This window comes from Notamacropus eugenii, chromosome 5 (genome assembly GCF_028372415.1).
Source record: "Notamacropus eugenii isolate mMacEug1 chromosome 5, mMacEug1.pri_v2, whole genome shotgun sequence".
NCBI lineage: Eukaryota > Metazoa > Chordata > Mammalia > Diprotodontia > Macropodidae > Notamacropus > Notamacropus eugenii.
The window spans coordinates 173,760,407-173,787,283 of record NC_092876.1 but is presented as its reverse complement, the minus strand read 5'-3'; the positions used below and the strand labels follow the sequence as shown (position 1 = coordinate 173,787,283).

General features: G+C 36.8%; 1 protein-coding gene across 11 annotated transcripts in view; it reads right to left on the bottom strand.

The window, feature by feature from the left end:
* The window catches only part of FAM118B (family with sequence similarity 118 member B), a 94,533-nt gene that overhangs the window by 14,023 nt on the left and 53,633 nt on the right, over positions 1-26,877 (bottom strand). For all 11 annotated transcript variants that reach the window (XM_072611522.1, XM_072611528.1, XM_072611520.1 and 8 more), the window contains 4 exons: positions 19,403-19,655; positions 10,895-11,122; positions 6,171-6,299; positions 444-729 (listed from right to left, as the gene is read on the bottom strand). In XM_072611522.1, coding sequence (XP_072467623.1) covers positions 444-729; positions 6,171-6,299; positions 10,895-11,122; positions 19,403-19,655 — 896 coding nt within the window. The remainder of the gene's footprint in view (positions 1-443; positions 730-6,170; positions 6,300-10,894; positions 11,123-19,402; positions 19,656-26,877) is intronic.

Here is a 26,877-nt window from a genome sequence, read left to right as displayed (position 1 = left end):
TTTTTGCCAATTACATTAGTACATCTTAAGTGATTTAATTTAGCACTCAATTTATACACACCTTTTTAGAGACATGTTTACTGTGTGAATCAAGATCCTTTTGCATTTCTTAAACCTCTTAAATGAGTTGGATCTCTATGGAACACTTTTTCCCTAACTCAATTTCAAAGTATTCCAAAGATTCTATTCTCTGGATTCTGGACCTTGGATTAAAAATGTCCCATGACAACAAAAATCACACATATCAGCAATTGTTAATTCTTCTAAAATAATAATGTATCCTAAATGGCATTTTAATCTCATTTTGAGGGCAGCTCCAATCTAACCTGGAAGCCTGGCTAGGCTACCACACAATCTCTAGTCTCTGCAGTAATCCTGATTTACAAGCTATGGGATCCTGTCCAGTTCCACCGTCTGAGTCCTTAATCTCAAATGCTTCTTACCTGTTCTGCCCCTGGTTGAGATCTCACAGGTCAGACGCTTGAAATATTCAGGAAGATCAGCATATTCATTTCCATAGGAGATCACCTTGATCCCTTTGTCCAGCATGTTTTCCCGGAGCTTCTTGAATTCATCTACATCTCCCCTCCGAACCAGCATGAAATGTTCTAGGTCAGATTTGTGCTTGACAGCCTCCAGGAACAGGGCCTGGAAGGTGGTGTCATCTACAGTCCAGCCACAACCCAAGAAAAGGAATGATTTGTTTTCATAGAGTTTCTGAATCTCTCTCTAGAAGGAAGACAGATACTAGTGAGTGTCTGATGACAGCTGGGAAAACACATCTCATGCTAAAAACAACCTGTGATGCATATGTTCGGACTAATCAGAAAACTTACATAGTTTTATTAAATAAGACCAGGCATAAAATCTCACAAAGTTAAAAGGATTGGTTTTCTGATCTTTACCTCCTGGTTATTCTGAGCAAAGTTTTTTTTTTTTATTTGTTCGTTTTGCTATTAAAAGGTTTCTCTCTAACTGGTTTCTCTCTAACTGATCTTCTCCATAGACTTTCTTACCAGGGTTTGTCTAGCATTTGTCATTGCATAGATCTTTATATTCTAAGTCTATGAACACAGAGGTCTTCAGGTAATAAATGCATAAAAAAGATAATAAGTTAGTTGTTTTGGGAACTGAATAGCTGGTTAAGAAGATAAGTGTCTAAGAATAGGATAAGGATTTCTCACATGTTGTTCTCCTAGCTAGGGTCAGAATGTACCTTAAGAATGTATCTGCCATGAGTCTAGCAAATCTAATCACAATTGCTATAAACTGAAATAGAAAAGAGAAGAAGAAAATGGATCACTTACATGTAGCAAGCTGGACCACAGAGAGGAGCTATAGTGCTGAAAGATGAACAGCGGTAAATATAACCAAAAATTCACAGAAGAAAAAAATCTAAGAAAGGAGTCATTAGTAATATTAACTTCTGGTGATAGAAGTACTATATAGAAATACATAAAATAAGGATAACCAGCAGGGGGAACTACAGAGCTAAAAGATGAAAAATTTGATGTAATGAGCCCTAGATTTGGTAGAATAACAATCAGGTCTAGATTGTGGCTCTGGAAAGTTATATCTTATTCAAAATGAACAGAATAGGTAAAAGGGAGTGGTACTGAGTAACATAGTAAATTAGGAAAATTTTCTCATGTGAAAAAAATTCAGGAATCAGAAGGAAGGGAACATGGTCAAGAGCAATTTAGATGAAGATCAGTGGGATCAGACTATACAATAAATTACCAGGATGTAAAAAGGACATAGATAAGAAGTTTAGGAAAAGAGATCACTGTCATGAAAGCATGCTATAGCAGTGATAAGGCACTTCAATTATCTAGATACCTGCTGAAGCCCTTTTTCTGCTCAAAGCGAGGCAGCTACTAATCTCTTGATTTGTCTTAAAAATTTCAGGCTTTTAACATATGATTCAAAAGGAGATTCTATTTTGTATATGGACTTCACCTACAATAAAGAGCTAGACTGGTTGTTGCTATGAATGTGACAGAAGGGAACCTTGGAAAGAAGTGACCACTTGCCCAGCCTTTGTGACAGAAGAGAAGTAAAGTGGATACAGTCTGATCTGTACCCTGGATTTCAGGAGAATAAATTCCAAGGGTTCAGAGACAGGATAGGTTCATGGACTAAAATTCTTTAGGTGAAGTTGGCTAAGAAAAGAATTCTGAAGACAAAAAGAAACAAATTTAATGAGGAAGAAAGGGGAAATTGTATAAAGAGACTAATGTAGATGCCCCAGGAACTTATCAACCACTTTATATTTTTAAAAGATATGTATAAAAGATGAAATCAAGAGCAGTTAATAGAGGACAAATGGAAAAGTATGGCATGATCCTGAAAGAATAGTTTCAGGAACGCTAAAGCGCAGAATGAGTTGACACTAGTAAGGACTACTAAGGACAACAAACAAGAATTGTTTTGTTTTTGAAAGCTGTATGGGAGGATATGATTGCTGATTTAGGTACATGGGATGATAATGAACCATAAAAAAGGGAGCAGATATTCGATTCTTATTTTGCATCTGTTTCTCTGTCAAGAAGAACGAATGATCTTTGGTCAGGAGAGGACAGAATAAAAATGGTCAATAGAGAGATAGCATTGAAGTTGAGCTGAGGGATAGTAAAAGAACATTTCTTATTATTGATGAGTGCAAGTCTTTAGACTAAATGAACTACATCTCAGGGTACTAAGAAAACAGGCAGATGTGACCACCATGTGAATAGCAGTGAACTGTTAAAATAACACTATTGTACTTTGAGATATGCACAGTGCTTCACAGAGGTTATCTTATTTGATACTGGTTGAGGAGTTCAATGACTTCCCTACAGTCACAACTGGGAAACATCTGAGAAAGGATTCAAAGCCAGGTCCTCCATGTGTAGCAGTCATTAGGCTATGAAGCCTTTGTCTATCTCTGATAGGTGGTAGAGATCAGGTGAGGTACAGCAGGAACACTGCAGAGGGCAAATGTCCCCATTTCCAAAAGAGGGAGGAGAACAGATGCAAACTACAAGTCAATGGATTTGACAAAGTTTCTAGCAGAATTACAAAACATTATGAAAGGAGAGTAAATTAGGGTATGGTAACAAAAGAAGCAGTGCTCACGAAAAACCAGTATGAGTTCACCAAGAACAAGCTATGTCAGTCTAACCTCATTTCCGTTTTTAAATAGCTGTTAGATTGGTAGATCAAGAGGATGTTGTATACTTTAGCTAGATTTTAGCAAAGCATTGACAAGGTTTCTCACACTGTTTTTATGGACAAGATGGAGAGATCTGGGCTAGACAACTGTACAGTTCATCAGACTCAGAACTCCTTGGCTGGTCACAGAAATAGTCATTAATGGATTCAAAGTCAATGAAGAAAGTCTCGAGTGGAGTGCTCTAGGGAGCTGTGCTTAGATTGTGCTATTTAATATTGTTATCAGTAAATGGCATGTTTGTCAAACTGGGAAATGACACAAAGATGGGAGAGATGACAGAGACAGGATCCAAAGAAGATATGAACATGCTTGGCCAAATCTAGTAAAATTAAACTTAAAAATGATAAAAGTAAAGCCTTACACCTGGGTTACATGAAATCAAATCTTTAAATATAAGATGGAGAAGTTATAGGCAGTAAGTTGGTGTAAAAAAAAAAAAAAGACCTGAGTAGTGTCAGTGGATCACAAGTTCAATGAAATCAGCAATGTGATATGGCAGCTCAAAAAAGCTACTATGACCTGTGACATGAGCTACATTAATAGAGAGGCCTGGTATCCTGGTCTAGGAAGTTATAAGCCTTGTTTTCTTCTGCCTTCGTTAGATTACATCTCATGTCTTGTGTTCAGTTTTGGGTGCCATATTTTAAGAAGAACATTGATACACTGGAAAGTGTCCAGAGAAGGGCAATCAGGATGATAAGACAATGCAATATGAAGATCAGCTGAAGGGACTTGGGGGTATTTAATCCAGAGAAGAGAAGTCATGGGGAGATATGATAAGGTGTTTTCAAATCAGAACTAAAGGAGCAATGTGTGTAAAAGCTGCAGAGGCAGATGTATGCTTGCCGTCAGGAATGACTTCCTAAGGCTGAGGAAGTAAAGAGAGTCTAGAAGTCTTCAGGCAAAGTCTGGATGACCACTTGCTAAGGATGTCGGAGGGGACCTCCTTCCAGGCAAGGATGGACTAGAAAGCTTCTGAGATTCCTTCTCAATTTGAGATTTTAAAATCTTGTGGTTTACAGGGATAAAAAGAAAGTACTACTTAATTCCAAGTGGTGTCTGACAAATACTGATCAGGCAGAGAAAATATGCAATAATCCATTCTTATTATCTGAAGCCTCTGGAATATTCATACACTTAGTTAATTTTGAACAGAAAGCAAAGGCCACAGTACTAAGTACCAAATATTCCCAGCAGATGGTGACCACATACATTACCCCTTTTCATCCACTCTTTAATCCAATCAAAATGGCCTTTTTGCTATTCTTTACAGATAACACTTCATCTCCTATCTCCCTGTGTTTGGAATATACTCCATCCTAACCCTCATCTTTGAGAATCCCTGGTTTACTTCAAAGGCCAATTCAAACACAATTTCCTATATAAGGCCCTTCTTGATCCTCCCAACTGCTAGTGTCCCTACCTTAAAATTAACTCGTATTTATTTTGTGTATATTTATATGTGTACAGGTTGTCTTCCTTGGGAGAATATATGCTCTCTGGGGATAGGTGACTGTTTCATTTGTATCTTTGTATCCCAAGTGCTTAGCACAATGCTCAGTAAAGAATAGGTGCTTAATAAATGCTTGTTAACTGACTGACTAGATCTTTTCTATTGGTCCTGGAGAAGGTAAGTTTGAATACTAGCAGTCTGAATAAGAGCATCCTTATCCAATCCATTTACAGAATATCTGTAGAATTCAAGGGGGAACCTTCCAGTAAGGATACCTGCCACATAGTCTTGTACTCTTTTTTTCTTTAAATAAATTTTTTCTTATGAATTTATTGAACATATTTAGATGTACAAAGAAAAAGAGAATATATAAGAAACTATGAACTTGTTAAATAGTTTGACTTTTAAAAAGTCTGCATTCTACTTTAAATTTTCTTGATCACTTTTACTTTTTCGATTGAGAAACTTCCCCATACTTCTGAATTCTGATCTAATAGTTAAAGACTTACAAATGATACTGCCACTAGGCTTAATTATTTGCTCCTAATTGGCTAAAAGAAAATATACTCCCTTTCCCATATCTGTATGAGCTATTGAACAAAAAAAAAAATCACCCCTCAGTCATATATATAAAGAGGAAATAAAATACAGAAAAGGGGAAGTGACTCTAAGGTATCATTTCCCACAGATTATGATGGAACACAACAGAATTAAAGACTGTATCAAGGAAAAGTATACAAATACTTCCTACCTTTTGGGAAATTTGATTTTAAGAAAGCACCAGAAAAATACAGGCATTATAATTCTGTCTTTCTGATCCTGGAGTCAGGTTGGAGAAGACACAATATTATTTCTTATAAATCTATTGTCAATGACTTGATTGATTTAGAGAATAGGGCTGATCATGAGTTCAGAAAATGGCTAATGGGATCGAGGCTATAAGCTACATCCCAGAAAAGGTCATTTTCAGGTAGACGGAAAACTATATTATATATCTAGAGATTGTACCCACTAATTCTAGTAAGTTGTTTCCCAAATATTGGGGGGGGAAACAGTCTTCTAATAATCTCCAAAAGCGGGGGGGGCCTAGGTAAATAAGTGTGGATGGCTCCATACAAACCCATCATTATTGACCAAAAAATTCCTCACAGCACATTTTCCTACTGCTGATAATATTTAATAATGTATTTTGCATAGATAAATGGCATTATTTATGCAACCAACAGATGGCAACCAAGTACAAAATAATCTACTTGAATCTTAAATGTCTCCACATCGAAGCTGGGAAAATCCCTATAACTTAGTATCCCAAGAGAAGCTTTAAGTTTCCCAGGACAATGCTGACACCACCAGCTGTGAAGAACAGAAGAAGAATGCTTGACCTTCCAACATTTTCCTACTGCCAGAGGAAATAACACTCCCTTTTCTAAAACCTGTGACTCATGTTCAGAAGTTTCTCAGAAAACAGTTCCCAACATGTCAAGCAGGACCCCAAGCACTCACCATGACTTCAGTATTACGCAGTACGTTCTGATAGCCAGCTGGATGAAGTACAATTCCACTAGGATTGGTATAGACTCCATGGATGTGTAAAACACTCAGCTTTCTCTTCTCCTGAGCCCACTCCAGGACCTGCACAACATAAGCAGAGTTCAACAGGGATAGTAAAGGTCAACATTTGTTCAGAGGTCATAATTGGGCAAGAGGTCGTTTTTTTAAGGTTCAGTTTCCAGATATTTACATCTTTCCAGTTTCTTGACCTCTAAAGGCAGCAATGCAGGGCAGAAATGTCTATTTTACATCTCCCTGCTTAGCTAAATGCCAACAAATCTGGCGTATTAGGAATAATAATGGATGTGGAGACAAGAGACCTAGGTTTAAATCTTGGTTTTGACACTCACTACATGTGTGACTAGTCAAGTCACCTCACCCCACTGGGTCTTAGCTTACCAATCTGTAAAATAATAAGGTCAGATCAGAATAGTGGTATCAAAATGAAACAGAAATGGGCATTCATAAGAATACATATGGATCTCTGTAGGCCACATACTGACGTAGAAAACCACACATGCATATACAGACGTAGAAAACCACACATGCATATATATATGTGTGTATACACACACACACACACACACTTTAATACACTAACATCAGATAGGAACTACATTTTCATCTAGTTTGGGTTGTACTCTGGAGTGGTGTGGGCCACATGTGGCCTGCATGTTTGACATCTCTGGACTAGATAATCTTGAAGGTCACCTACAGATCTAAAACAAACAAATAAAACAATCTATGATTTTAAGTCTAGCCCTAAGTACAAGTAAGTTTTTGACGGTAACTCCAAATAAGTACTTTTCTACACTGATTAAAAAAAAACAACCCTGCACTTTTCTAGTACCATTCTCAGGAATACTGCAGATCTCACAAACAAACATAGGAACCATTTACATTTATACTTAAAATACCTATTTTAGTTAAAAAAAATAAATTATATAAGAACAAGATAGAGGAAATGCATATGGAAACAGTTAATGTGAAAAAGACCTAGTGATTCTAGCCAACCAAAAGCTCAAGATGAATTAGTAGCCTAATGTAATAGAGAAAAGAGCTACCTCGCTCTTGGAATGTGGGTCAGTATGAGGACAGTGACTACAGTTGCCTGGTCTGTCTTGATTGGACCACAAGAGGCACAGTGGGTCCAATACTGGGCACCACATCTTAGCAGGGACATAGAAAGATAGAACATGTCTAGAAGAGGGTTATCAGGGTGGCAGAGTTTGGGGGGAGTGGGTGTGTACACAAGATGTCATATAAAGATCAGCTGAAGGAACTGTGCATGTTTAACCTGAATAAGAAAAGGTTAAAGGAGACAAGATGACTCTTCAAATATCTGAGTGACTGTCATGTGGAAAAAAGATCAGACTTGTTGTACCTGGGTCAAGAGGGCAGAACCTAAGTATCAATATATGCAATTTATAGTTCAATATAAGAAAATACTTTTGAACAATTAAAGTCACCCAAAAATGGAATGGGAGGACTGGTATTAAAGTAGTAGGATAGTGAGTTCCTTTTAACTGGAGATATTTGGATGGGGATCACATGATTTCTTACAAGGGCTATTGTACATAGACTTCATAATTGGGGCAGAAGAAAAAAACTGCATTAAGACAATAATAAGGGTCAGTGACAGTGTAGAGTACTAGGAAAAATTATATTTGGAGTCAGAGAAACTGGATCCAAATCCCAGCCCTGCCATTTACTGTATTGAAATCTGGGGCAAGTCACTCAACTTCTGGGCCTAAGTTTTTCCATCTGTAAAATAAAGGAGTTGGACTAGATAATTTCCTAAGTTCCTTTCCTCTCTGAGTCTTTGGTTCTATGGTCCTTCCAGATTCCGCCTCTCCAACCCTAACCCATGAACTTTCTCCTCATGTCTACCTCTTTCAAATCTTTATCTTCCTTCAAAGGTCACCAAAGATATGACTTCCCCATGAAGCCTTCCCTGATGTTCACCATTGCCTCCTCCATTTTTACACTTCTCTCTCTCCTCAAATGATTTACTATTAAATATGTATGTACTCTGGAACCATTTTATTTTTGTCTTTGCAATCAGTGCCTTGAACATACAAGCACATACTTGTATTGTACCACAATATTCAGAGGTATCACACGACACAGAAAATCTTTTTTAGGCATCAATTTGTCCTGCATTTGAGGATCTTTGGCACCATCATCTCTTCAAAGTGGTTTTTTCTTTTTTTAAAACTCATTTACTAAGTCAGCAAACTACAAAAATGATGTTACATCTATAGCAATAGCTATAGCATATAATTAGCAAAAGCCACTGTAAATTTGTCTGTTTTGTTTTTAGCTGCCATTAAAGCCCCCCAGTAATTTTTTGGGGGAAGGGAGATAAATAACAGTGATGATCCCCAAGAATGCTACTGTAACACTTTTTCAAATGCAGAAAAGAGAAAAAAAAAAAGTTCAGAAAAAAGCACAGACAAGCAGAGTAGTTTTGAAAATAATATGTAGAATTATGTACTTTTTTTAAAGGAAGTGGTATGATATGGAGATTGAATATGGAATCATTTTTTTGTGTGCTGCAATGTACATGGAAATTTTTTTTATTACATGAAACTGATAAAGGAAAAAGTATAGAAAGAGAAGAGGGCTGAGCCTAGAGAGTTGCTTACATTTCACAGGTAGTGTGGTGACAAACCAGGGAAGGAGACAAAGAAGGCATGATGAGGAGACAGTATCATAGCATCCAAGGGAAGAGAGAGCATAATGAAGAAGGGGTGGTCAAAAGTATTTAATGCAGCAGAAGGTAAAAGAAGGGTGAAGACTTAGAAAAGGTCATTGGATTTGATAAGACATCAATGGATTCCTTAAAGAATGCAGAGTCAGCAGAATGAAAGGTATAAAAATTTAACTGCTGGAGCTGAAGAGTGGGAGGTGAGGAAACAGAAAGAGAAGCCTAATTTATTCTTTCTTTAAGTTTAACAATGAAGGAAAAAGAGATTCAAAATTACAACCTAAGGTACATGTACCTGGGTCAAGGGAAGGGTGACTTTTGAGGTTTGTTTTATTGTTTACTTATGTTTGAAGGTGTATGTGTGTTAGTCCGTTGCTGAAGAAGACCATGCCATCAGAGAAATAATGACATGACTTGCACTTGACTTTGAGTGAGGGAGGGTTGTGCAGGTCAGCAGCCTCACTTCTCCTCCAGAGCCATCTGAATCCAGTGACCAGATATTCATCAGGATGACTGGAGATGACCCAGGATGAGGCAATTGGGGTTAAGTGACTTGCCCAAGGTCACACTGCTAGTGAGTGTCAAGTGTCTGAGGTAAGATTTGAATTCAGGTCCTCCTGACTCCTGCACTGGTGCTCTATCCACTGCACCACCTAGATACAGTGAGAGTTTCAAGATAACAGAAAAAGTGAATGACTGATGGAGCAAAGTCACAGAAGAGAATTAGTAATTCCCTAATTTGGACATATTAGTATAAGTGCTAAATTGGATTTGTATCCCTATCCCTATCACTCAGCAAAATGTAGGGCACATAAAAACCATGTAGTAAATGCTTACTGACTGACTGAGGTTTCTTAGGAAAGCAAAATGAGGTAGTAAAGACACAAAATCATACAGTGGGATAAATGGGGCCTCAGGAATTCTGAATTTCTGAATTCACAGAAATGTTCACCATACATTCTTATTTTCAAAACTTCTTAAGAACCATGGTAATACACCCTCTTTTGGGAGTTAAATTCCAGTGGCTAATTTAGGTGTACTCCTGCCAGAAGGTAAGAGACTACATTTAGAAAAATTTTTGTGTATTAAGCAGAATATTATCATTAATTCTACCATATGACATGTGATTCATGCGATACGTCAAAAGTTGGATGACCACTTGTTGGATATGTTATAGAAAGCATTCCTGTCCAAGGATGTTTTGAGATTACTTGGACTTCAAGGTCCCTTCCAATTCTTAAGATTTTATGATGTCATCCTTTTAGTTCTATCTTTCTACTTACACATGTTTACATAAATTTGCATACTCACACTTATTTCTATCTAACCTGCTGTATGAACATTTCCTCCACTGAAGGGGTAGGCAACTATTCAGCAGATTATCTTTGTGAGTTATTGTGACAGAAAAATTCAACACCCTTAGGGATGGTTGCTCCACTTCAAGATTTGGCTAGGTTGAAGCCCAACACATGGGTCCCTGCTGGACCAAAACTCAAAGTCTTTTTACTTAGTAGGACCTGTCAGAGTTTGTACTCCATTGATATAGACTTTAAAAAGTCACAATGAGGCATGGCATCTCTGTGGAGAGTTAATTTATTAGAAATATTAAATAATCTGTCTGGAGGGGTAATCAGGCAATTTTCATATATTTCTTTGTATCCCTAGGTCCTAGTACAATACCCTACACAGATAGGTACTTAATAAATATTTTGAGTTAAATCCTTGGAGTTGACACTAATTCAGGATCATACTTGCCCAGTATTTAAATAGTGAATGATAAAAATCCCACTACAATTCAAAAAGATTCATTATAATATTCATATAATGTAGAATGAGGTGTCCAGATGCTATCTCTTTATCTTTGCAGAAGTACCAATGCTGGGTAAAGAAACAGGGGTATTTCTCAATTATCAAGAAACAATCCTTTGCCCTAGAGAGTAGCACTTTACTACTCCTTATTCTTTACCTTTTTCTCATCAGTAAGGTCAAGGGACTCAAGTTGTTTTCCTTGGTCTGCAGCATATAGTTCTAGGAGATTATCAAAGTTTGTAGTTAATACCAAGGCTCCATTCTCCATCAGGTGAAGGACTGACTGAAGCAACTGTTTTCCTGAATCTTCCATCTTTGACTCCAAGTCATCAAATACTTCATATAAACAGTCCTTGAAAAATGTAGAACGGACATTGCTGGTACGCTGTAGAAGGATTAAAAAAAAAAAAGAATGGATAATAACAGATCAAGTCTATGTTGGTAAGTCACCTGTTAGCACTGTAGTATTTCTCTAAAGAAGACTTGTTATTTGTGCATAAAGCTTTTCACTTTAAATCTCTAAATGATCAAAGAATTTCAGAGTTGGAAAGGTCTTGAGAGAGTATCTAGTCCAAGCCACACCTGAAAAAAGACACACTTTATAACATAGCTGACAAATTCTTACCCAGATTTTGCTTCAAAGATCTACAGTGAACAAGATTCTGCAACTTCTAACGGTAGCCCATTCCATTTTTAATAGCTCCAATTGCTAGCAATTTTTTTCTAATATCAAACTTAAACTTTCTTCTTTGCAACTTTTAAGCACTGCTCCTAATTCTGTACTTTGGGGTCAGTTAGAACAAGTCTAGTCTCTCTTGTGTGACAGTTCAATGTTTGAAGGCAACTATTAGCTGGTGCCCAAGTCATCTCTTCTCAAGACTAAGCACCTTAGTTCTGCTTGTAGCTGGAGACCAGCGTCCCCAGATCCTTTTGGACAAACTGCTTTCTAGCCATGTGTCCTCCATCTTTTACTGGTGAAGCTGATTTCTGAACCCAAGTATAAAAATTTGCATTTAATCCTACTAGATTTCATCTTACTGGATTCACTCCAATGTTTTAACCTGTCAAGATAATTTTTGAACCTGAATTTCCTCATCCACTGCATTATTATTTTAATCTACTTGGCACGATTTGAAAATTTAATAAGCATGATATCTATCTCTTAATCCAAATCACTGATAAAGTATGTTAAATATAAGGCCAAATAAACATCCTGGAGCATTTTTACTGGAAACCTCTTTTCAAACTAAAATCTAAGTATTAGTAATTATTGTTTGGGCCTAGCCATTCAATCAAGTCTAAATCTATTTCACTGTGCTTTTATCTGGCCTACATCTCTCCATCCTTTCTTCAGAAATAGCATGAGATATCAAAAAATTTTTTTTGTAAATGGTATCTCTGGTACTCTCCTAATGTACCAGTATAGTAACCCTGCCTAAAAAAGAAAAAAAAGGATAATGAAGCCGTGTATGTTCTTTGTGATCATGACTTCCTTTTCTAGAGGGTCATTAACGATCCCTTTAATACTATGGTGCAGAGTTTTGGGACAGCTAGATGGTGCAATGGATACAGTGCCTGGCCTGGAGTCAGGAAGACTCAGTTCAAATCTGACCTCAGACACTTACTAGCTGTATGACCTAGGCAAGTCACTTAATCCTGTTTCCCTCATTTTCCTCATCTATAAAATAAGCTGGAGAAGCATATGGCAAACCACTCCAATATCTTTATCAAGAAAATCCCAAATGGGGCCATGAAGAGTTGGACATGACTGAAAACAACTGAACAATAAAAAAGAATTTTGTCTGGCACACAATTATTTGCCTTTTTCAATTCTGCTGAACCTTTCCCATTTGTCACCATCTTCCAAACATCACAAGTGGTGGTTCAGCAATCATTTCTGCCATGCATTTTAATACCCAAGGATGTAGTTCAGCTAGGCTTAGTACCTGAATCATCAAAGGCAGCTAGACAGTGTTTCATTAGTTCCTTATTTATTCTGGGTATAAACTCCCCACTAGTTATATTTGTTCTGTATTCTTCCAGTCCACAGATAATTCTCTGTGGCAGAGAAAATAAGCAAAATAAAACTGGAACAGTTCTGTCTTCTCTCAGGTCACATAATCATCCTACCATAGTAACAGCAGCTCTATTTCTTCTTTGATCATCTTCTTATCCCCAATTAAAAACTCCTAAGCTTTTAATAATAACAACAATAATAACCAATGTTATATAGTATTTGCAAAGTGCTTTACATATTATCTCATTTGATCCTCAAATAATCTGGTGATATAGGTGCTATTGTTATCCCTATCCTGCAAATGAAGAAACTGAGAACTCAGCAATCATATCAAGAGGCCCTGAGGCAGCTGGATAGTGCATGGATAGAGTGCCAAGTTTGGAGTCAGGAAGACCTGAGTTCAAATGTGGCCACAGAGGCTTACTGCAATCAGTGAGAAATTTCTACAAGTACAAACTAGCACTTGCTTTGTAGCTTATAGTCTCAGAGAGGTGTCTGGGACACTGAGATTAAATAACTTGCCCAGGGTCACAGAGTCAGTATATGTCAGACACAGGATGTGAATTTAGTTCTTCCTGACTCAGCAGCCACCTTGTCACTCCAGTGTTCTTACATTTCACAGCCTGTCACATTCTCTTCAATCCAGTGACACTGGCCTTCTTGCTGTTCCTTAAACAAGATCACCTCCATCTTCCAATTTTGGGCATTTTCACTGCCTGTCCCTTATGCATGGAATGCTTTTCCTTCTCATCTCTGCCTTCTAGCTTTTCTGCCTTCCTTTAAGTACCAACTAAAATTCCACTTTCTATAGGAAGCCTTTCTCAATCCCTCTTAATTCTGGTGCCTCCCCTCTGGTGATGTTTTCTGATTTTTTTTGTATATAGCCTGTTTATAGTTATCACGATGCTGTCTCCCCCGTTCGACTGTGTACTCCTTGAGAGCAGAAAGACTCTGATCTTTCTTTGTAACCCTAGTACTTAGTATACTACCTGGGACACAGTAGGTGTTGAATCTGGAGAGTGTTAAGAGTCAGGGGAGTCAGATATGAAGCCTAGCTCTACTACATACAACCTGTGTGACTTTGGGCAAATTGGATAATCTTTATGGGTCTCAGTTTCCTCATATGTAAAACAAAGTACTGGACTAGATGACATCTAAAGTCCTTTCCAGCTTTAAATACAAGATTCTGTTTTATACAGATCTGGTCATTTTACTGCCCTGCTCAAAACCCTTCAATGAGTTCTTATAAAGTTTTAATTTCTCCCTCCCCCTCCCCCAATCTGATACAACTTTAGCATTCAAAACCTTCCACAATCTGCTATCATTATAGTTCTTCTATCTTCCAAGGTAGTGAGTTTCCCTTCCTTGCACATTTTTAAGCACAGATGGATAACCAAATGTTGGGTATGTGAGAATGGGGATTCTTTTCACTTATGAGTTGGACAAGATAACTGCTAAAGTCCCTTCTAACTCTCAAATTCTGTGATTCAATATTATTCCCTTTCATATAATCTAGACTCTGAACAAATCATACTACTCACCATCATCTACTTCTCTGTCTTTGCTCATTTTGTTCCTGATGCCTAGAGCAGCTTCCTGACCCCTGTCCACTCTTCAACTTAATCCCTATTCATCTTTTACAGACTAACTCAAATGCCACTTTTTTGCATCTCTGATCTCAATTAAAAATTTTATTTTCCATTATTTAGAATGCACAAAGTATTTTTTGCACTTGCATTATGTTAACTAGAGCATCCAGACCTTAAGGTTTATTAAAACAATATCTTATCTAAATTTTGTGTATCTGTTAGTGCTTAGTATAGTGTATAGCACAATCTGTACCTGATAAGTTTCTGAATTGGATTTGTTGCTATTTGACAAATATCTGTTAAGCACTACATACAACACATTGTATTAGATAGAGGCTATCAGAAATATAATGATGAACATGAGAGTTCCTCCCTCAAGAAACTTACAATTCTGCAAATATGCAATATTTAAGCTCATGCTTTAAGACAGGATTTTGAAACATTAAAGTAAAGCTAAAATTTTTGTAAATTTTTGGTAAATAAAACATTTGGCCACCAACCTATGATTTAAATAATAATACCACTAATCCTTAGTTCTAAATACTTAAGGACTCCTCTCAGTCTTAAAATAATGTTTATTAAAATAGTAACTTTATCAAATCCATCTGGAATAAACATGTGATGACCATGATTAGGCAGAGAAATATGTTATTATTATGGACATTATATTTTGAAAAGTTGCTTTTATATCATAGCACTTTGTACCTGTCAGGTACTAACAGTCTATTTCCCCACTAATTCTAATTCTTTGGGTACATATTTAATCACCCTCCACTCAACTATAAACCCCTTAAGGGCAGAAGTTGTGTCTTACCTTTCAATCTCCCTCAGTGCCTTGTACAGTGATGCAGTACGCTTTGGAAGAACTTAATATTTGTTGAATGAAGATGGCAAGGGAAATGAAAATGTTAGAATGTATGTGGGGGATGACGCCCTAAAACAAATGAGTCATTTGTACCCTCCATTCTGGTAGCATTCTATTTAATATGTCAGGGTCAAGAATCATTTCCTAATAGTCTCAAGGTTTCCTGCTTAAACTTCATGTCTCTGAATTAGGGAGACAGATGATCAATATTTAGCTTCTTTAGTCTTTCCACAGAAAAATTTCCATGTCTATTCTCTCTATTTTCTTGATACTGAATTTCTCAGATGTAGATCAGTTGTTATGGTGTTATCTCAGCAGATTCAAAGGGAAATTTTAATTTGCCTAATAACTTTTTTCTTGAATTTTCAAAATTAAAAAACAAAACACCATTATTTCCTATGAAAAAGAAGAGTGATCTATAGATAAGCTATAGTGAAGTATTGTCAAAGGTCACATGTTCAATTGGTGACATGCAGCTATGAAATGAATTGGATTTTCTTATTTAGTATCCCACTTTAACATTAGAATTTACCATAAAGTCAAGGTGAGGCTCCAGTTAATATATTCTTCCACAGCTGGTTATGTGTATCAATTTTTAAACTCTTGTTCATTGCACACAGTAACAAAGCATAGACATTTTTGAGATCCAAAAGCTGTACACATGACAGCTAAGAGGAAACAATGTCTATCCATACTCTCTAATCAGAAAGAACGGTATCAAAGAGGTATTTAGAACAGCTATCATCTAACTTTATCAGACAAGCAAGTAAACGACTCTTAAAAACACACATAACATTTGTGTTCTAAAACAAACACTTCCTTGTTTGAGTTTTATAGTGAGTCTATGTGAACTCATCATATGCAGACACTGTTTATTCATTTTATGCTATCTAGTTTTATTACCGTGCTAAAAGGTGATAGTACCCTGGGGCTGATCAGGTAAGGCACCAGACTGTGGAATACCTGTTCTAGTTTCTAAGAGACAGAGGGTAAAGGTTAAAAACTAGAAATGAATGCCCTGATTCACCCATTCACAACTAATGACTATTTAGTCCAAATTTCCTTGAATTGTGATTTCTGTGAGTATGAATACACAAGGAAAGGAAAGTGCCTTTTTCTTGTAAGCTGGAATGATTGCTTCAAAATCAAACAAATGTTTTTTCTCCCCATACACTGGAACTGATTTAATTTACCACCAATGGCCTTTATATGAGGGGCTTTAGGAATACAAACACAGATGTTTAAATGGTCAAAGAAACGGAAATACCAAACTCCCACGCAACCTTTTTTTTTTTTTTTACATTTCCTCATTCATTTAATATGTCACACTAAACCCAATTTTACATTTTCTTTAAACTTGTATTCTATTGCCTATATTCTACTGGTTACTGTTAAAAACAAACCCCAAAACAAACAAAAAACCCTGAGATTTTTCTTAAATTTTTTTTTCTCTGTCTAGGCTAAAGATTTATATAAGCTTTATATAAAGGCAGTCTGCAAGTCCTTATTCACTCAGTCCAAGGGGAGCCTGGTTTTATTTGGATATGTTTTCTCAGAAAAGTAGACTGAGTATACTGATAGAGACTTTAAGAAATAAGTTTTCTTCACTCTCAAGCAGAACAAACTCAGCGTGCCCATCCAGTCATAGTTTAATGTTGCCAAAGGGGCACTTTAGTGTGTTTCAGATGAATCCACTATCTCCCCAAGCAACCTAATCCACCAGAGAGCCATCTGAAAAAATGGACTGCCCTGGAAATAGTAGGTTCTCCTACAAATAGTGAGCCTTCAAGCAAAGGCTAGATGACCACTTCTTTAGGATATCATAGGGGGAATTTCTGTTCAAGAACAAATTGGATTAGATGACTTTTGAGGTCTTTTTCACGACATATTTTTTAATATTATTGGGAGTGTCATTTGCTAAGACAATATTGTGGATCCTAACCTAAAATATGCCTTCCCTGATCCAATCAGCTACATCTACTAAATTCACAATGTACTGCCCTCTCAAAAGCTTTTTCTCACCATATCCAATCAGCTGCCAAATCCAACTGTTTGTAACATCTTTTCTATTGTCCCCTTCTCTTTTCTGATACTATTGCAGGGACTTATCATCTCATACCTAGACTATTGCAATACTCTAACTGATCTTACTGCCTCAAGTCTCTCCACTCCAGTCCATCCATCCATCACTCAACTGCCAAAGTGATCTTTGTAAAGCGCAAGTCTGACCACCCTCCCGCACCCTCCTCCTGCCACCTCATCTCCCAATCAATTCCAGTAGGTCCCAATGGCCTCCAGTATAAAATATAAAATCTTCCGTTTGGCTTATAAAGCCCTTCAGAAGCTAGTCCCTTTCTATCTTTCGTCTTAAATCTCATACCACCTCATATATGTGGTGATCCAGGGACACTAGTCTCTTAGTTGTTCTCTTGAAAATAACACTCCATTAGTCATTCTGATTGGTTTCCATGTCTGTCCCCCATGCCTGGAACTCCCTCATTCTTCATCTCGGCCTCCTGGTTTCCATGACTTCCTTCAAGTCTTAGTCCTGCCTTCTACAAGACACCTTTTTCAATCTCCCTTGGGGCGTGTGCCTTCCCAGAGCTGGTTATCTTTCATTTATCCTGTACATATCTTGTTTGTACTTAGTTGTTTGAGGTTGTCTCTTCATTAGAATGCCAGCTCTCTGATAGCAGAGACTATCTTTTTCCTTCTTTGTAACCCCAGAATTTAGATAGCACCTTGAACAGAGCAGGTATTTAATAAATTCTAGCTGATGAACTCTTTACAAACCTTAATCCTTGTATCATCTCAATGCCAGTAAAGACTACCCTCATTTTTAAAAAAGAAAATGAATAAGATAAAGAAGTGAAAAAGGTCCAAAAGCACAGTCAATGAATAATAAAGCAGGAGTAAATTACTTTATGTGCTTCTCTTTTAGGTTAAACTTAAAATCAGCATACCCTCTCTGCAACAGGATTTTCAAAAAAGTTTTTCACTGGCAACTAATTTTTCAAGGACAAAGGGGCTGTATTTTCTGATCTATAAATCCACTTGACAAAGTGAAAAAGAACACATTCCATATCTTAAGTTTTTTCCAGATATTCCCCACTTCCACATATGTGAACCCTGATTTATAGGAAAGCAAGACAAAGGAACCCTCTGATTCATTTCTGGAGTTATTCAACTGAGTGCTAGCCAAAACAAAACAAAAAAAGCAAATCACATTACCTCTAAAGTTGTGAGAAGGTGTTCATTAAACAGAAAAAAGCAAAACAAAAACCAAACATGGTTCTTCCTCTCCATAAAATGGTAAGAATCTCTGTATTTGTATTAGGTCTTCCTAAAAAGATTTTAGCTTGGGTGAAAGGGGTATACAGGTTGTATTAAGAGTGTGGAAAAATCAATACAAATCAACACTACTGCTAGAAGAACTCACTGTATCAATATCAGTAGAGTGATCTTTGTATATAAAAGACCACACATTCTCAAGAGGGGTCAAGATCAACTAGCAGAAATTCTATATATCTTACTGAATAGTCTCAGGATTTCAGAGTTGGAAGGGCTCCCAAAAGCCACCTAATCCAAATTATACCTGAGCAAGAATTCCCTCTACAAAACGGAGCCAACCATTCTTTGAAGACCTCAGGTGAAGGGAATCCATTACCTCCTGAGGCTAAACATCTCTGGTTCCTTCCTTGAGTTTCTTTACCATTTTAGTTAACTTCCTTTGGACAACCTCCAATTTATCAATGTCTTTCCTAAAATTTGAGGCCCAGAAACGAACAGATGTGATCTGAAGAAGGCAGAATACATCAGAACTATCACCTCTCTAATTTTATATTATGTCTATTAATGAAATGTAAAATTGCATCAGTTCATTTGATTGGGTTATACTGTAAACTCATACTGAACTCAAAATTTACTTAAAATCATCAGATAATTTTTTCATAAACTATCTAGTCATTCCACCTACATATTGCACTTCTAAAGCTGATTCTTTATCCCTCAAAGGTAACACATATTTATTCCATCTAGTTAGATTTGCCTCAGCATTTTAGCTTCTTGATATCTTTTAAAAATCAAGTGGCTATAATTGTGCTTAAGCTTTTTCAGTTGCAAGTGGACAGCTTTGCTCTATAGTGAGAGTACCACTAAGGATTTTAAGAAATGCCCAAGGATAGGGACACTCACAGGAGACAGTTTTTGGATAAGGTCATGGGCAACATGGACAAGGTTCTTGTCTTCATGGAGACACTTCTGAAACTTTTTGCTCTCTTCATCTTCAAGGAGATCAAAATCAATAGCAGCATCTAGCAGAGCTTGAATTAATCCCTTCCATGATTTCAGAGCTGGAACTTGAGGAGCAACTGCAGCACTGATGCCTGTTCCAATCACAAGCACAAGTTCCCGGGGTTTCTTGGATTTTAAACTTGGAAGCAGCTTCCTGTAGAAAAAAAGCACATTTGAGGTTTTTGTTTTCCTACTGCACTGTCCTGAGAGTGTTACTCTTCAAAGCAAGGACCCTCAAGAATTTTTGCTCAAAATACAAAAATACAAATTCTTTAGGTACGTCAGGCCCTCCTCACGCTGGCTCCAATTTATCTATTTTAATTGATCTTACACTATTTCCCTTCATGCCAAACTGGAGTACTAGCTGTTCCCCAATTATATCCTGTATTCTGCTTAACTCTCAGGACATGTCAGCTCAACACCTTTCACATCTCTACCTGCTGAAACTCTTGGCCTTCAAGGCCCAGCTCAGGCATCTTAGGTCTTTCCTAACCCCACTCATTATACTCAAAGTGAAAGTGATTTCTCCCTCCCAAATTTTTGAAGACTCTTTGGTCCTTATCTAATTTCACCTTGCATTCTAGTATTCCTGTACATGTTGTACATCCCATTAGGTTTATGCTCCTTTAGAGTTACAAAGCACTTTACATCTTTTATCTCATTTGATCATTCTGAAAGTCCCAAGAGGAAAGCACTACAAATATTATTATCCTCATTTTACAAATGAGGGAATTAAGGTTCAGTGAGATTAAATGATTTGTTCCTGGTCACAGAGCCACTAAATGTCCGACGTTGGCTTTGAACTAGTTTTCTCTTGTCTCCAAGTTCACATTCTCTCCACCATGCCACGTTATGTCTGACATAACAATATCTTGATATTAAACACAACACAGTTTTGTTGGACTGAAAAGACCTAGGTCAGATAGAAAAAAATGATCTACTAAGAATACAACTTTCACATAAGCTAAAGATGATAAACACTAATTTCTAAAACATTTCACTCTAAAGTACATGAGGCAGACAGCTGAAAAAGTGTATGCTAAAAAACAGCAGCAAAATGTCAAATATACAAGATTAAAAACTCCCTAAAGGCCAACTTGTCACTTAATTTTTGGTAAAGGCCCTTTTATACAAGAGGTTTTCTCCCACATTTTTGTCTAAATTATAAAAAAATGAACAAAATTAGAACTTAAACAATTACTATACGTTATCGAATTATAGATTTTGAGCTAGCAGGGACTTTAGAGACTATGTAATCTAATCCTCTCTTACAGATGAGAAAATATAGTGACTTTAAAGTATCTTACTCATGGTCACATATCTAATAAGTACCAAAAGCAGGATCTTCTGACTTCTAGTCCAGCTCTCTGTCTACTATCCCACAATGCACAGGGAGAGATGGAAGGATAGCGTGATATGGCCTGATAAATGAATTTCGGAGTTAAGGCTAATGGAGATAAACAACTTGGTATTCAGATTAAGGGTATGACCACTGCTATATGTGATGGGATCAAAGGACAATCTGGGAGAAGATTATAGGAGGAACTTTCATGGGAGAAGGAGAGGAAAAAGATAGAAGGATGTAAGTTGAATACTTATTAAGAAAATCTTGTAGGTGATGTGGAGAGATGTGTACCAGTAAAGTAGGTCAGTGGTTGAATTTGAGGGAGAGAAATTTTGGAGAAATTAAGATTTGGAGAAAATCTGAAGAACAATATCCAGGTCCACATATGAGTAAAGATTCTAGGGTATAAGAGAACTATGTTCAAGAACAATTAAGGAAAAGCAAAGAGGATAATTAAATAGAACCTGAAAAGGTAGGCTCAAGAATGATTTGGATAAAGTATTGGCAAAGATAAGGCAGCTAGATAGAGTGGTGGACCTAGAATAAGAAGAATTGAATTCAAATCTGGCCTCAGACACCAGCTATGTGACCTGAGGCAAGTCACTTAACCCTGTTTTCCTCAGTTTCCACATCTGTAAAATGAGCTAGAGAAGTAAATGGCAAACTATTCTGGTATATTTGCCAAGAAAACCCCAAATGGAGTCACAAAGAGTGACAGGAATGAATAACAAAAATAGAGAAGGCAAGGTAAATAAAAAAAGGTTTAAGTGGAAGAATGAGAAGGTTAAGCTAATTAACTGACACCATGAATTGACGAGTTTTGTTGCTGTTGTGAAGTCACTCTTATTCCTTTCTTGGTAACCCCATTGGTGGGTGAGGTGGGGCAAACTGCTGAAACAGATCAGAGATTAGTGTAAGGGTGAGGGGAGGTGGATGTGGCCTTGCAAATTGTTGAGATAAAGGAAAGGGATCTGAGTGGCAGTCAAATTATTAAGAAGTAATAAATGGATGTAAATGTTTTAGCTAGGTGTTTAGGGTTGCAGGGGTAATACCTTCAAGCAGATTCAAAAAAACAAAATGAAAATTTCAATCATTATACAGAATAAAAGGATTTGTGAAATTATAAGTGTTGTATTTCTGCTAAATTGACTGTTATATGTTCCAAATGTAGGCTGAACTTTCTGGAGGAGAAGGTAAAGGGACCTGAAGAATACTTCTCTATATTGTAAATTGTGAGGGAGAATAAAGAGTTCCTAAAGGAAACAGAAATAAAACTTTGATGGGAAAAAGGGATCTGAGGTAGAAGAAGACTTTACCTTTATCAAAATGAGGGAATGGAAAAGTTTACACAAAGGAGAAAGTGACTGAAAAAGACAGCTGTATAATTAGAGCTTCAAAAACAGATCTAAGACTCTTCTTTCAGAAGAGAGAGCTGGATCTTCTGAGGGGAAAGAAATTGCTTGTGATACTAACAATGATATAACAGAACCAGAGAAGCTGTCAGGTGAGAGATGATTCAGTAAGACTGAGAAGAATAAGAGAAGAGTAATAGCAGTTGGTGATTCTCTGTTTTGGGGTACTGAAGCAGGTTAATCTGATAACAGAAATGTCTGTTGTTTTCTTGGGGCATATACCCAAGAGACAATAGAAAACCTCTCAAAACACTGATCTAAACAGATCACAAATTATACTTCCAGAATGAATGTAAAAAGTATTGCCAATGACTATAAAGCTTTTGGAAAGAAATCAAGGACCATGAGGCACAGGTTGTGTATTCAACACTGTTCAACTGAAGACAAGGGATGCAGAAAAGAACTAAGTTGGAAAGTGAATAGCTGGCTAATAAGGTAAGATCTAAGAATGGGATTTAGATCATGGCTTACAATATAGGACTGGCAGAGATTCCTGGCCAGAGAACAAATAAACCTAACACAGGCCGGTAATAATATATTTTCCAAGTGTCATACGAATCTAGTCGAAAGGTCTTTAAAAAAGACAAGAAGATCACTTTATGTATATTCCCTAAGTTAGATAATATAATGAATAGGCACAAAGGAAGAACAACAAATAAGAGATCTAGAAGTTCAAAGAAAACATGCTCCAAGAAGGGAGCTAGTAATTAAACCCATGGTCTCAAGTGTCTGCCCATAAATATCTAAAAATTAGACAACCAATGAGAGGAGCCAAGTTCCTAATGCAAGGGGATACATTTGACTTCGCAGTTGTAACTCGTGATGTAACCCATGATGAGACTATGGCTATCTATGGATATACCTTATTCAAAAGAAACAAGAAGGGTCAAAATAGCAGTGGGGTAAGTATGTTAACAAAGTATACTCACATCAGGAAATCAACCAGGAAGCATGACATAGAAGTTTTGGTTAAAAGAGGAAGAAAGAGAAAATAATTTTGTCAAGAGAATGACAAAATTGTCCTATATATTACAGGACAGCTGGATAGCAAGAAGAATTAGATGAAATGGTCTGGAAACAGATCGCAATTCTGGCACAGAGGTATAACACAGTAGTGATGAGGGAGTTCAATTACATCCAGATTATCTACTGTTGCTTTCTCTCTCTGCCAACAGGAAAGCAGCTAATAACTTCTTGCCTTGCCTTAGTGGTTATGCTGTCCTTCAGAAGGTGGAGGAAGCAATAAAAAGAAATTCACTTTCGATCTTATTCTCATTACCAAGGATGGTGGGGTAGAAAGAATGAGAATCTTTGGGCAGAGGGGGAAGAAGGGAGCTATGGGAAGAGATCACTTCTTCTAGAGTTTGTGACAGGGATGGAGAAAGCCAGACATAGTCTGACATGTACTCTATATATTGGGAAAGTAGATTTTAATGAGGTTCAGAGGAAGGAAGGTAAATTCCCATGGACTAAAATACTGTAGGGGAAGTCAGCCCAAGGAAGATGAGGGACGATTGAAAATTAAATTCTGAAGACACAAAGGAAAAGAATTCCAGTGCAAAGGAAATATGGGATTTATCTAAAGATACCAACGTGAACAAACAGAAAACTCACTAACCAACTTGGATTTTAAAAGAACTATATCAAACTACCAAAAATTATTTTATAGAGCTAGAAAAAATAACAACAAAATTTGTCTGGAAGAACAAAAGGTCAAGAATATCAAGGGGAATAATACAAAAAAATGCAAAGGAAAGTGGCCGGTGGCCTAGCCTTACCAGATCTAAAACTATATTACAAATTGGCAATCATCAAAACTATTTGGTACTAGCTAAGAAATAGAGTGGTGGATCAGTGGGATAGATTAGGTACTTAAGACATGGTAGTTAAAGACTATAGTAATCTAGTGTTTGATAAACCCAAAGACTTTAGCTTCTGGGATAAAAACTCACTATTTTGACAAAAACTGCTGGGAAAACTCGAAAATAGCATGGCAGAAACAAGGCACAGACCAACATCTCACACTGTATACCAAGATAAGGTCAAGAAGAGTACATGGTTTAGACATAAAGGGTGATGCCTTAAGCAAATTAGGAAAGTAAGAAATAGTTTACCTGTCAGATCTATGGAGGAGGGAAGAATTTATGACTAAACAAGATATAGAGAACATTACAAAATGCAAAATGAATAATTTTGGTTACATTAAATTAAAAAGGTTTTGCACAAACAAAACCAATGCAACCAAGATTAGAAGGAAAGCAGAAAAGCAGGAAACAGTTTTTCCAAGTGTTTCTGATAAAGGTCTCATTTCTCAAGTAGATAGAGAATTGAGTCAAATTTATAAGAATACAAGTCATTCTCCAAATGATAAATGGTTAAAGGATATGAACAGGCAGTTTTCAAATGAAGAAATTAAAGTTCTCTGTAGTGAGATGAAAAAAATGCTCTAATTACTATTGATTAGAGAAATGCAAATGAAAACAACTCTGAGGTACCACATCACATCCATCAGATTGGCTAAGATGACAGAAAAGGAAAATGATAAATGTTGGAGAAGATGTGGGAAAATTGGGACACTAATGTATTGTTGTGGAGTTGTGGTATAAAAATGTAATAGAATACCATTGTGCTATAAGAAATGATGAGCAGGCAGATTTCAGAAAAAACCTGAAAAGATTTACATGAACTGATGCTGAGTGAAATGAGCAGAACCAGGAGAACATTGTACACAGTAACAGCAACACTGTGCAATGATCAACTATGACTGACCTAGCTCTTCTCAGCAATACAATGATCTGAGACAATTACAAAAGATTCATGATGGGAAATGCTATCCACATTCAGAGAACGAACTATGGAATCCGAATACAAACTGAAGCATACTATTTTCACTTTTTTTTGGTGGCTTTTCCCTTTTGATCTGTTTCTTCTTTCACAACATAACTAATGGGGAAATATGTTTACATGATTGCACATGTATAATCTGTATCAGACTGCTTGCCATCTTGGGGAGTGGAAATAGGACAGAGGGAGGGAGAAAAAATGTGAAACTCAAAATCATAAAAAATCAATGTTGTAAAAAAAAAAAGCAATATAAAGAAGATGGAAACAATGCTTGGGAGTAGAAGATGAGCAGCATAAATGCATGGCAGAGTCTAGTAAAAATAGTATCAGGAATGATAAAAATCAGAATCAGTTCGGACTGGTAAGGGAAGCTAAGGACAGCAAAAAGGTTTTGTTTTGTTTTTTTAAAGCTCTACTAGGAGAGAAAGGAGGATTAAAGAAGGGATAGGACCTTTGCTTGGGATGGACAGACTGACGATAACTGACAAAAGAGGCAATCTGTTTTCCCTTCAAAGATGAATGACATTTTACACTGAAAATGACAGAACAAAAATGACTAACAGGGAATTGATACTGGAAGGAATTCCTGAAGTGATGAGATCACAGTCTATTTGAGTATTTCTCTTCTAAGATGACTTTTGCACTGGAAATGACAGAACAAAACATTTATATTAGGGAGTTGATATCTCAAAGTAGGGAGATACTTCACTAGTTAGTTACCCTGATGAGTTCAAGTCAGTAGTCCTAGATGAACTATGTCCTCCACTCCTGAAAGAACTGACAAAGATGATTATTGAGCCATTAGTGATATATGAATGATTACAGAAACTAGGAGAGGTACAATATAATTAGAGAAGGGAAAACATTGGCCCAATTTTCAAAAAAAGGGAAGAGAAAAGAATCTTCCAACTAAAGGTCACTTACTGACCTTGATTTTGATTCTTAGAAAGTTACTAGGAGGTGAAAATTTAGAAGGGAAGTGGTAAGGATAAAGGGCCATCATAGCTTCATAAAGAACAGGTCATGCCAGACTAATATCATTTCCTTTTTTGACAGAATAACTAAACAAGTAAATGAGGGGAATGATGTGAATATAGTTTACTTAAATTTTAAGTAAATTAGATTTATACAATTATGTTGCACTATTCTTGTGGAGAAGATGGAGAAATATGGATTAGACAACAATACAATTAGATGGATTCAAACTATGGTAAGAAGTCTTTAGTAGAACATCCCAGAGATCTCCGTTTGGCTGTTCAACATTTTACTAATGACTTGAATAAATGTAAACAAGATGTGTTAATCAAATTTGTAGAAGGCACAAAACTGGGTGGGATAGTGGATGATAGTCAGGATCCAAAAAGGATAACAAGCTAGCATTGGGTTGAATCTACTAAGATGAAATCTAGTAGGGATAAATGTAAAGCCTTCTTCTTGTGTACAAAAAATAAGCTCCAGGAGCATAAGAGGGAGGAGGAAGCACAGAAAGATAGAAGTTGTTTCAGAAAAGATCTGGGGTATTGGTGGATAGCAGACTCAATGTAACATAACAAAGTGAAGAAGCAGTGAAAAAGATAATGAATTCTCAGGTTTACAAAGAGGACAGGGTTTCCAGGAATAGGGAAATGATAGTTCTACTGCACTCTCTCTTTGTCAGGTCTCATCTTGAGTACTGTGTTTAGTTCTAGGAATCACAATTTAAGGACACCAATAATCCAGAAGAGTATTCAGAAGAGGGCAACCACGATGGTAAAGGCCAAGTCCATGATATGACG